This window comes from Molothrus aeneus, chromosome 2 (genome assembly GCF_037042795.1).
Source record: "Molothrus aeneus isolate 106 chromosome 2, BPBGC_Maene_1.0, whole genome shotgun sequence".
Classification (NCBI taxonomy): Eukaryota; Metazoa; Chordata; class Aves; order Passeriformes; family Icteridae; genus Molothrus; species Molothrus aeneus.
In genome coordinates, this window is record NC_089647.1 from 112387549 (window position 1) to 112400486 (window position 12938).

Below are 12938 nucleotides of genomic sequence, written 5' to 3' on the forward strand. Positions count from 1 at the left end.
ACTGGAAAATAAAACTGCCTAGAGGCTTAAAATGCTCTAAAGGCAATGAAATAAGAGCACAATGAAGGTTGGCACTCAGAGAATCTGGCAGCCAGAGGCACCCAGCAGCATCCATTTGATTGTGGGATCACGTAATAGACATGGATCTATAGGTACGTAACAGATATGTGATCAACAGCTCATGGGAGCCCAGAAATTTATCTCTGGGATATCACAATATGCATGGCAACACTTCCTAAGCAAACAAAAGAAAACCCAACCTTCTGGGTGAAGCTTCAGAGGGAACAATGTTATCAGAGCCCGCTGGGCAAACACGGGGAGCGCATAAAACCCGCGGCTTCCAGGGAAGGCAGCACCTCTCCTCCTCTCCTCCTGCCAGAGCCATGGATCTCAAGGTGGTCTGTGCACTCTCCATCACCCTCATCATAGCCCTCAGCACCCTGGCAGAGGGAAGTGCACCTCCAAGTAAGTACCCCCATGTGCTGCTGCCCTCCAGGTACGTGTGGGACCCTCCTCCCACCGAGGGCAGCCAGAGCCTGTCAGCTTTGGCAGGCCAGACAGAAAATGGCTTTCTGTGCTGCTGCTCATCCCCAAAGTGGAGCCTGCTTTTTAGTTTTTATCAGAGCGATCAATAGCAAAGAAAGATTGCAGCTGGACTCGTGTGTTGTTGGAATAACCAGGAGCCCGCTGCAAAGGCAGAGGTGGTCACTAGAGCAGGACCGGGGCTGGAACAGGAGCCAGCTTTGCCTAAATTTTCTTCTGATATTTGGTTTATGCTGCTTTGCCACGTGAATACAGTTTTAAAAGAGTCTATCTGCCTCCTCATTAAAGGCAAGTCATGTAGGCATCTCCAGAAGTGGAAAGCAAGTCACTCAATGGCAGCTGGAGGACAGCTCCAGAATTTCTTGGTCGTGGCTGACTGTGCAAATGACTTAAAAGCATTGTTGCAGCTATTTGCACACCATCCTATATTTTATAATATTGCAAAGATTTGGTATCTTTACACCTATTTGAATATCCACTGGACCCTTAAGTCTTTTCCTCTTCACATGAGATGGGCAAAGCAGCAAAGATTTAATAGCCTAATATTTGAAGTTTTTGGGATTTCCCATTTGGTGTGGTCAAATTGAAGTCCACAAACCCCACTTGCTTGGCTGCAAGTGAGACCACAGATTCTCAAAATGTGATGTACAGCCCTGACCAAAGTTGGTAGTGGTGTAAAAGCAACTTTTAAACCATTCAGGTTGTGGTCTTAGCAGGGGAGAGAAAAGATGGAAAGCATCTAGGGAAAGAGCATTGCTCCCAGTGAGCATTTGATAAACACCCCTCCATGACAGCAGTGCAAACCGACACCTGTAACTTTCTCCTTCTGTCCTGAACAGCAAAATGCCAGTGTAAAGTGGTTCCCAGGGAGAGGACAAACTGTGGCTACCCAGGGATCTCAGCAGCAGAGTGCAAGAAAATTGGCTGCTGCTTCAACGCCTCAGTCCCCAGCGTGCCCTGGTGCTACAACCCCAAACCAAAGAAAGGTAATATCTCTGCCAGAAACACTGATTTACCTCGTGTTTGATAATCCAGAAATGTGTACAACCAGGGAGCAGTTCTGCTTTTCTCCTTAGGCAAGAAAAGCGGGCACAAACCTCTGTTAGGGGACCAGTGGCAGTAAAATGCAAAATTGAGCCTTACTTAGCTGTCAGACGCCTGCCTCATCCTCTTCACACAATATATTTGCTCTTCCTTCAGGTTTCCAGTTATCAAACAACCTGTGCTGGTTACTCAGACACATTTCAGTGTCATTTGTGGTCTTGTCCATGGGTAGAGCAAGGGATACTCAGCACTTATTTAAGTGGGTTTGCTGTGTGGTTACACCTGTCAGCACCATGCTTCTATTTTTTACCATTATTTTCTCAGAGGGGATAACAGGTGCTCTCCTAGTCTTTCTAGGATTAGCTGGATATTTTACATAACTGTGTTAAGTAATGGAGTGTAATTAGCTGTGTTAATTAACTCAGTGTGAGCTACATTTGCTGGGCTGACAGCACACTCCTTCTTAGGAGAGCTTCAGAGCAGTCTCAGCAGCTGCACAGGTGGCATGAAAGGAAATGAGGGTGCAAAGGCAATGTTACCCTACAGAAGAGCCTGATATAAAGTGGAATTAGTCAACAGGGATCAGAATTACAGTAGGAAAACAGTTTGGCTTTTGAGCACTGCCTGCAACTCTTGTGAACCTTGAAAAATGAGCAGCAGCAATTCTATTCTCATAGAATTGCTTTTCTGAGCAGAACTGCTCCATGAGAGGAAAACTGAAGTATTCAAGCTGGGTGGTATAATCTCTTTACTTGGGATTTTAGTTTTAAGTGCCTGGAAGAGCTGTGATTTCCTCCAAAAACACTTATTTCCTTTCTGTAGCTGAAGCTGGCATGCAGAGAAGGGTGGGTGGTCCTTTCCCTGTGTTAGCCAGGCTGCTCTGGGGTTACCATGGGCTCAGGTCATGGGCATACCTGCTCTGAGGCCAGTGTGTGTGTTACCCCTGCAGGACACACAGGACTTTTCACCCCAGTGCTGCATTTAGGATGGGCTGCTCCCAGACACTTCCAGGGTTATTTGAATTTTGGCTCCTCTTATCCCTGGGGCACAGCAGCAATTCATCACCCTTTGAAATTTATTTTGCCTAGGAGGCTGGGTGAGGATTTGAGTGAATCTGGTGGTTGAAATTGTTTCAGAGAAGGTCATCATGGCCATCCCATCTGCCCAGTGCCCTCACCTTTGTGTCCTGCCTTTTATTCTGAATTATGGCGCTGGGCAGACAGAGCACGAAGTGACACAATCTCCTTCCTCCCTTTGTTTTTTTTGGTTTTTCTTTTTGTTTTGTTTTGGTTTTATTTTGGTTTTTTTTTTTTGTTTTTTATTTTTTCTTGCTTTACAGTGAAGAAAGTGTGTCCCAATGATCCCTACACCAGGATAAACTGTGGCTACCCTGGCATCAAGCCCAGGGAGTGCACAAGGAAGGGCTGCTGCTTCAGGGCACACCCCGCCGGTGTCCCCTGGTGCTTCTACCACCGCGTTGTGGAGGAAGGTAATGTCCCACTGGAGATGTCCCCTGTGTCCCTCTGGGTGCTGCTGGCAGTGTCCCTGCCCTGCCCAGGCCTGCTGTGCTGTGCCAGCCAGAGAATCCTAAAGATGTGAGAAGAAAAAGGTGGCTAAACCCTAAAAAAGCAGCTTCTTGCACAGAGTGGCAGTGTCCCTGCCCTACCCAGGCCTGCTGTGCTGTGCCAGCCAGAGAATCCTAAAGGTGTGAGCACAAAAAGGTGGCTAAACCCAAAAAAAGCATCTTCTTGTACAGAGCACTCTCTGTACAAGGGTGCTGCTGATGCATCTGAGCCAGGGGTTTGTGGGCAATGTGAGCTTAAGACCCCAGCTGATCCCAGAACAGAGGTGCAGCCACCCAGCTCACATCCGCCTTATGACGAGAGATAAAAGGCTTTGCCTTGGAAATGTGGAGTGAAACTTACAGAAATTTCTGATCCCCAGCTAACTTTGTTTTAGTTAGCATTGACCTTTCAGCATCTTTAATAACCAATATTCTCAGCCACACTGTGTTCTGTAATACATGCAACTCACCATAATTTGGTTTTACTGCTCTGGATCACAATTGGCAATCACGTCTACATAGGAGGGTTGGTTGAGATGGCTAAAAAATTCCCTTTTGGGTGTCCTACATTGAGGCAAAACTCTTCCTAGCATCTTGTGTGATTTATGGAGAAAACATGCCCCTTAATCTGCTTCTCCTCTTTACCTCCCCAGCTTGTTAAAGGAGAAACTTCCATGGAGAACTTTGCGACTTTGGATCTACTCCAGCGGAACGACAGACGGAGGTCCCAACTCAGACTTTGTATTTTGCAACAGCCATGATTTCTAGGCTGGTTTTTTATCTGGGATTGACTCCTTTCTGATGAAAAGTTACTGGTAGCTTTTATTCTCTCTGTAGGCTAGCACTGCACAGGATTTCACTGTAATAAAACAAGTACAACACAACTTGTGAGGGCTTTTTTTTGTTTTGTTTTTTGCTGTCTCTATTTTAAAGCTGAGTATTTCTCCGTTTCCCAGGAAATTTGGCATGTCAGCAACCTGCTGATGAGGGAGCAGGCACCAGTGCTTCCAAAAGGAACACAGCACTCAGCTTTTTGTGTTAGTTGCTCTTCACACTTGCAAGTGACTGCTTGAATTTGTCAGCTGGCATCACACGGCCGCCCATCCTTCTGAATGCTGGAAATATTCAGAGTTTGCCTTTATATAGATTTAGCTGTGGGCTTGGGGCTTTTATTTCCCCTTGGGACATAGGGAAGGTGCCTTTGATAGCTGGTCTGACTCAAACACCTCCTGCTCTCTCATCTCCTTGTCCCTGGTGCTCACCACGAGCAGGTGACACAGGTCACACTCAGGAAATGTCTCTGCAGCACTAAAAGCAGCACAAAGGATGCATTAAAAAAAAAAAAAAAAAAAAAAGTAAAATAAAATAAAATAATTAAAAAATAAAAAATAAAAATTAAAAATAAATTTAAAAAAAATTAAAATAAAATTAAATAAAATGAAAAAATAAATAAAATTTAAAAAATAAAATAAAATAAAAATAACATAAATAAAATAAAGTAAAAAATAAAATAAATAAAATTTTAAAAAATTAAAAAATAAAAAATATAAACATTTAAAAATTAAAAATAAAAATAAAAATAAAATAAAATAAAATGAAAAATAAATAAAATAAAATAAAATAAAATAAAATAAAATAAAAATAACATAAATAAAATAAAGAAAAAAATAAAATAAATAAAATTTAAAAAAATTAAAAAATAAAAAAAAATTAAAATTAAAACAAATTTTAAAAATAATAAATAAAATAAAGTAAATAAAAATATTAAATAAAATAAAAAATAAAAAATGAAATAAAAATAAAATAAAAATAAAATAAAGAAAAATAAAATAAAATAAAATAAAATAAAATAAAATAAAATAAAATAAAATAAAATAAAATAAAATAAAATAATAGAATAAAAACTAAAAGAACCCAGCCCTGGCCTAAACCTGAAGTGCAGCTGCTGTGTCTCACCAGACACAGGAGAAGCTCCTGGTGCTGAGTGTGGCTGCTTTCTCCTGGGCGTGTTTAATGCTCAGCACAGCAGCTCGAGTGCTTACCTGCTTCAGCTGAGTGAGAGCTCCATAAAGAGCCTCTGGGGAGCTGAGAGCAAAGTGGGGACCCTGAGAGTGCTGCAGCAGCAAACTGTGCTCAGGGCTCAGCAGGGGAGAGCACCTGTACAGGGCTGTGCTGCAAGGAGGGAGAAAATGATGGAGACACTGAATCACAGAGCCATAGAATGGTTTATTTGGAGGGACCTTAAAAGGTCCTCTAATCCAACCCCCCTGCAGTGAGCAAGGACATCTTCAATTGGATCACATTGCTCCTAGCCCCATCCAATCTGTCCTCGAACTTTTCCAGGGATTTTTCACTTTTCTGAGCAACTTGTTGCAGCCTTTCACCACCCTCACTGTACAAATCTTCCTCTTTTCCCTGCCTCCTTGGAGGTTTGATTCACCCCTGCACACTTTAGTGGTGAGTTTATCCAGGCAGGTAAAAAATTCATCAACCACTTCCAACAGACTCAAAAATATGATTTGAATATGGTCCATGTTTATGCTGCCCATATTACCCAGTATTACCTGTTGTAATATGAGCAGTGTGCTGAAGGTCTTTGGGAGTGTTTCAAAGAATCACAGAAAATGCTGAGCTGGGAGGGACCCACAGAAATCAATTCCAGCTCCTGGCCCTGCACAGCCCCAAGAATCCCCGTGCCTGAGAGTGTTCAAACACTCCCTGAGCTCTGCCAGGCTGCTGCAGTGACCAGAACCTGGGGAGCCTGCTCAGTGCCCAGCCATCCTCTAGGGGAAGAACCTTTTCCTAATACCCAACCTAAACCTGCCCTGACACAACTTCAGGCCATTTCCCCAAGTCCTGTCAGTGTCAGCACAGAGCAGAGATCAGTGCCTGCCCCTCACAAGGAGCTGTGACTGCAGTGAGGTCTCCCCTCAGCCTCCCCTTCTCCAGGCTGAGCAGACCAAGTGCCCCCAGCATCATCCCTGGGCATGATGTCACCTGCAAGAACCATGAACCATGCTCAGGAACCATGAACCAGAATTCCCAAGAGCTGAGCCAGCACTGGGGTGGGGATTATAAATCAGAGTTAGCTGCTCACAGCACCAATATTCATTACCTAAGGGTATGGCATCATCACTGAGTCCAAGGGGATGATGTCAGTTCTGGGAATTTACGTTCGGGAATGTGATAGATGAGTAATGCCATGATTGACTCTCACAATTAATGGGTAAATATCATGTATATAGGTCAAGAAAAATTTTATAGGTTTATAGTTATGTTTTACTCCCTCACATGGGTATCTGGGTTGGGACATCTGGGAGGGCTGGCTTGTCACTATGGAACACCTGACCTCCAGTCAGGATTTGAGGAGATCTCCACCACTGGACAGTGAAGAAGGGGTTGATGGACAGAACTTTGGGAGGGGTTAAAGGGTTAAAAAAAAAAAAACCTCCATTGTGAGGGGGCTGAGCACATGGCAGGGAAAATCTTTGCTCCCAGTGCTGTAATCTTTTTTCTTTATTCAGTGTTCTGTTGTGTTTTTGATAAGGTCTAATAAACCTTCCTCAACTATGAAAAGTGAGTAGCTATTTCTCACAGGAAGAGCTCGAGGTCTCTCTAGGTAGACTGTTATCAACACCCACACAAATGAACCTGAAAAAAAACTGCCTAGAGTTCTAAAAAGGAATATTTTTGGTGAGAAAATAAAGCTGGCAGGATCAGAATGGAAGCTGCAGCCACTGAGGGTTCGAAGATGACAGGCAGAGCCAAGGCAGAGCGAGGTGAGATCCCAAAGCAGGAGTGCACACCAAAGGGAGGTGTGCAGGACCTGCAGAGATGTAGGTCCTACAAAAGGAGGGATCTTCTTCTCCTGAGGGCTCCCCTCACCTGGATCAGTGTCCATGGGCCTCATTCACAGCCTCAGGGAGAAAAAGCCTTGAATGGAGACTCACCCTTTGTACCTGCTGCTGTGCACAGCCACATTGCCATGCGGGGACTGCTGAATAAGTGTGAAAAATGCGTATTTTATGATTGGCTTTTCACAAATATTAAAATTAATATTATGTGTTGTGTTAGAAAGTAATGCTGTATTTATTTTCTTAAGTAGTATGTTAAATGTGGTTTTAGGTTATAACATAATGTCAAAATAGAAACTATGCTGTGTAGGATACTTTTTTTAAAGAAAGGACTCACACCAAGATAGCAGCCACAGGACACCTGAATCTTTCAGAGAAAGAGAATTTATTGCTCCATTATCAGAAGAAATGAACTTCTTCCCACCTTGCTCAGCCATGAAGATACCATCAGGATTCAGAGGAAGAAGCTGACACTGCCCAGACAGAATCCTGTGTTTGAATGGAATTTATGCATCATGTATGAGGTGTATGAATGTGCAACAGGCCATTGCTTTTAAGGGTTAATCCTCTGTTAATGTGGGTCCTTTTTTGGGCTTATTTGCCCAGAAAGGGGTACCCAGACTGTCTGTAACTCTTTGTTTCTATTGTCTCATATTGTCCTAATCCAAGTTGTCCAAATTATTATGACTCTAATTATATTGCTATTTTTATAACCATTTTATTACTATTAAACTTTTAAAATTTTAAAAAACAAGTGATTGGCGTTTTTGACAATAAGTAAACAAAATACATAATATTTTTCTGAAGGGGCAAAAAGCAGGTCAGCGTTGTGATTTTCGTTGTGATTTTCGTCAGCAAAGGTGCTGCAGGAACCCATTTGTGTCAATTTGTGGCACAAAGGCTCTGTGCTGATGGGGCCATTACGCAGTGAATGACGTTGGAAATCCCAAATACCCAATAGTCCCAAACTGCAGCCATTGCAGCTGAGAGCCACCACAGCTCCAGCTTCCAATAAAGGCTGAACATAGCTTTGTTTACTCATTGTGAAAAACGCCAATCACTTGTTTTTAACATTTTTAAAGTGTAATAGTAATAAAATGGTTATAAAAAATAGTAATACAATTAGAGTAATAATAATTTGGACAAATTGAATTAGGACAATATGAGACAATAAATACAAAGAGTTACAGATGTCCAGGTACCTTTTTCTGGGCAAAATAAGCCCAGACAAATGTTAACAGAGGATTAACCCTTAAAAGCAACAGCCTGTTGCATATTCATACACCTCATACATGATGCATAAATTCCATTCAAACACAGGATTCTGTCTGGATTCTTCCTCTGAATCCTGACAGCGCCTTCGAGGCAGGAAGAAGTTCATTTCTTCTGATAAGAGGGCAATAAATTCTTTTTCTCTGAAAGATTTAGGTGTCCTGTGACTGCTATCTCGCTGCGAGTCCTTTCTTTAAAAAAAGGATCCTACATAGCATAGTTTCTATTTTAACATTTTTTATAACCTAAAACTATATTTACCACACTACTTAAGAGAATTAATACAGCATTACTTTCTAACACAACACATATCATATTCATTTTAATATTTGTGAAAAGCCAATCACAAAATACATGCATCTTTCACATCTGACATTGCAGATTGATTGCAATGGTGCTTCAGTGAGTGAAGGTGTTCTGCTGGCTTTTAAAGCAATTGTCACCGAGGGAAAGGTCTGGGAAATCATTCATGTTGAAGTAATCAGGAAAGCTGTGCTTGGCTGTCAGGGAGAGCTAACAGGGGAGAAAAATGGGACAGACAAGGAGCTCAGAGCAGGTGGGTGCCAGCAACAAAGAACAAACCTGTAGCCATGTGAACACGGGATTTAACTGCTAACACCTCCAAAAAAAGGTGTTTTTTTAATGTACCACTTCCTTCAGATGCCATTCCCAAATGAATGGATCCCATCCAGGGCATGGATCCTGCTACTGTGTCACACAACTCCTCTGGCAAAAATGAAAGATTTCAGACAAGGTGCTAAACTGACGTGAAAAAGAATATGGGAACTGAAATCTTCCTCTGTTGAGAGCAGCTAAGTCACACACAGTGCTGCCTCAGGTCTCTGTGTGAGTTACTGGCTTTGTTAAAGAGTGAAAACTCAACCACGATCACATTTAACAGCTTGGAGAACAGAAAATAAAACACGAGAACCAGGCCTGGCTCCCTGCGTTACAATCAGGCAGAATGATGATCTCCAGATCCAGATTCAGTTTCCAAGAGGTTGCCCTCACTGCCAGACTGAGCCGAAAAATGAAAATTCACTACTCTGGGGTGATGGCTGCTAAACCTTCCTTAGGAAAAATGTTCAGGTGAGAGTTTCAGAAGCTCTCAGGTGATTTTTCCAAGCAGCTCTATGCCAGAAACAGCAGTCAGTTATTCCATTATTACTGTGCAGGCTTTTTCCCCTCATCTGAGCCTTCTTCTGAAGCATTTCAGAGCTGCCAGTGCTGGTATATGAACATGAGCTGCCCAACTCCCATGCACGGATGATCCCTGTCCCAGCACATTCACCTGGTACACAATGGGACTAAAAATGTGTCCTCAGTACTAGAAAAAACAGCCAGACAAACAGACTTTGCTGCAAAATATTCGTGCTGCAGCACAGAATGCATTCAGGCTCCAGAAGCAGCTGGGCTGTGGAAGAGGATGCTCCTTTTTTCCAGTGTTTGCCATCCTTGGGTGCTCCTTCCCCTGCTTGTGAATGGTAAATTTTCCCATTTTTCACTTCATAAAACTTCATTTCATGAAATTTCCCTGTACCAGAGGTGGGCAGGGTAAGAAAACAAAGTGCTTTTCTGCTGGAGAGCAGAGTTTCTCTTCACCTAGCTGGGATAACTCCTTGTGCTTTGTGATCTCCCTTTGCACACCCAGAAATCCCCCTTGGAGAAGCCACTAGACAAAGAGAGGCCCTTGTAGGGTCCTTGTGGGGTCCTCAGGCTTCCCCCAACATGAGCTTTGTCTCAGAGAATAACAGAAGGTTGTTTTGGTAAACAGCAGTTTTGGGGGATTCAACACTAGAACACCACAATTGAAATGAGAATCTGAAAGTCTTGAGTTGAAATATTTCACTGCAGCTGAGCCAAATGTCTGAACTGCAGAAAGATGTTCCTGCAGTAGCTGTTGCAGAAATTCTAGGGAATTCCCAGGGTCTGACTTGCCACCAGTGTGGACTGACACTCCAGTCTGGGGTGTTTTCAGGAAGCTACATGAGAAGAACTTTTGGTAAGTAAAATCCAGCTCCTCCCTGCTACAAAATGAGGTTTTCCCTGCTTCCTACCCTTTTTGAGACTTGGCATCATGCTCCATCCAAGGAATGCTGCACCAAGACACAGAACATGAGTTTCAATGAGCAGATGGAGCAAAATCAAAATATTTACTTTCACTTTTGTTTCTTCTTTAAGTACTTTGGGGTTACTGTCTGATTCTTTCACAGGAGAAGGACAAAAAGCACCTGCAAGACTCTTGATGAAGCCACAAAATCTGCTTCAATATTTGACTCTACAGATGCTATGGGGAGAAGAAAACAGGTCCTAGGAACAGGTGGAGCTTTATTCTGTCTGTCCAGCAGAGCAAAACAGTCAGTGGGACAAGAGAATGACTCTGCTAGAAAGATCTGGGGGAAACAGTGCAAACTCTGAGTGGTGTTTGAGCTGTCAGAAGCTGACAATGGATTGGCTTCATGTCTTGATAATGTTTTCTGTCTGTGGAAGAGAGAGAATTTGACTTTTTTCTCAGCCTTCCCATGTGTGTTCGGGCACAGCTTGGACAGGAATGTCAGGAATCCAGAAAAGCCATCACACAGAGTTAACAGTGCATAATGAAACTCACAGATCTTGAAAAAATCTACAGGGCACAGAAAGGAAAAAAAAAAAAGGCACAGAACCAAATGAAGCCATGAAATTTAAAATGCACCAAACAACAGAAATGGATGCAATTAGTGTCAGTTTGACTAATCCAGCCCTTGACAGCTTTCCTGCCCCTAAATGAAACTGGCAAGCCCTTCCTGAAGGTGAACCACGGGCAGATGTCAGTGCTGGTGGCTGGCAGCACCTGCTCCCTGCTCACCTGGGCAGGTCCCTGCACCCTGCCCTGCTCCATCTCTCACTCCACCCACCCCCTTGGCTTCCCATCCCTTCCAGCCTGCATCCCAAAGCAGGATTTCAATGGGTAGCTGTTAGAAAATGAAGTTTCCTTTGGTTTCAAACACTCTTTATTTTATGCATCCATTTGGAGAGCACGGTGGATGGGAACTGCATGTGAGGTATATTAATTTTTGCAGTGCTGCTAATGAGAAGTTTATGGTTGGGTTGTTTAATAGCATTAACTGCCACATAGAATGCTTAAAGTAATTTATGTTGCTACTCAGGCTATGAAGGACTCCTGTTCCTCCTCTTCCCTTCCTGATATGTGGACAAAAATTGGCACTGGGAAGCATCAAATTTTTGGGAACATAATTCTTTCAATTTAGTATTAATCCCAGGGCTGTAAAACATAACATAAAGTATGATCTCTGTCATCATGAGAAAACTGTCTTGAAAATGTAATCCTACTGCATCCTTAGGGCAATCCATGCTTTAAGCATCACTGCTCATGTTATTTTTGAGTTGGTACTTGTAAAAGTTAGGGCAGTTTCATTTGAGCTGTGGTGAGCAAGGCAGGGAATTTGGTTGCTGGGGTGGTCTGGATGGGTGGCACAAAGACAGTGATGTTGTCTAGGCTTGGCCTCAAATCCAACACACAAACATCAAGAAACAGCCTTAAAAATGCCTGGAAAACCAGCCAGGCAAAGTGAGTGTTTGCCAAAGCACAGGACACCAACCCTGAACCCTCCTCCTGGCACTGGCATTGCCCTACAGGGTCAGGATTTCTGCCCAAGGGTTTCCTGCCAGTGCAGGAGGCAGCAGCAGAAACAGTAATGTCACTTCTTGGCCAATGTCACTTGTTGGCCAATGTCACTTCTTCTTCAATGTCACTTCTTGGCCAGTGTCACTTCTTGGCCAATGTCACTTCTTGGCCAGTGTCACTTCATGGCCAATGTCACTTCTTCTTCAATGTCACTTCATGGCCAATGTCACTTCTTGGCCAATGTCACTTCTTGGCCAGTGTCACTTCATGGCCAATGTCACTTCATGGCCAATGTCACTTCTTGGCCAGTGTCACTTCTTGGCCAATGTGGATCATCAGGAGAAACACAAGAAATGGAAATACTGACTTTCTAAACCTGCTGAAGAATTTCCTGGTGCCAGAAATGCCCTGAGGGCTGCAGAACATCCCACAGGTGCTGTGGCAGAATGAGGGAGAGCAGTGTTTGCTAAAATGGGAAATGGACAGGTGGGACTGGAAGGATGAAACAGAGTTTTTGCTCATCTGGGAAGAAAGGAGGAAGAAACCCAGCCATTCCAGAGTGCCAAGCAGAAGGCAAACAGGGAATGATCCTTTCCTGCTTCTTGTAATGAAGCAGCGCAGGGAACATCTTCCTCTTGCAGGTAGCAAGGACAAGATGAACAGATAAGTCTGTGGAAGAAAAATTCATCAAAATTGGATGAAAGTACAAAGGTAATTCATTCCACTGGTTCAGGAAGTCCTTCAGTTGTGTAGAGTTTCTCAGAGAAGCACCCCCTGATTTGGGGGTGTCAAAAGCCTTGTTTGGGTTGGAAGGGACCTTAAATATGATCTAATTCCAACCCCCAGTGTGACAGCAATTCATGGATGAGTACTGGATATTTCTGTAACCCACTTGTATTGGGGGTTACCTGAAAGCACCACAATTGGAAACAGGAATCCCATGTCCTTGCTGGCTGCCAGGATCAAGGAGCAGGCAGTGAAAATGTACCACTACCAACACATCTTCCCTCAGAGTGAGAACAGGAACAAAGGCATC

General features: G+C 43.2%; 1 protein-coding gene across 1 annotated transcript; it reads left to right on the forward strand.

Annotated features, from left to right (window-relative positions):
• The first annotated feature begins 287 nt into the window (after positions 1 to 287).
• On the forward strand, positions 288 to 3812 carry LOC136571423 (trefoil factor 2-like). Its single transcript, XM_066571799.1, has 4 exons — positions 288 to 465; positions 1383 to 1529; positions 2927 to 3076; positions 3805 to 3812. Exons 1-4 carry the CDS (start codon positions 288 to 290, stop codon positions 3810 to 3812), a joined length of 483 nt encoding a protein of 160 aa, XP_066427896.1.
• The last annotated feature ends 9126 nt before the right edge of the window (positions 3813 to 12938 follow it).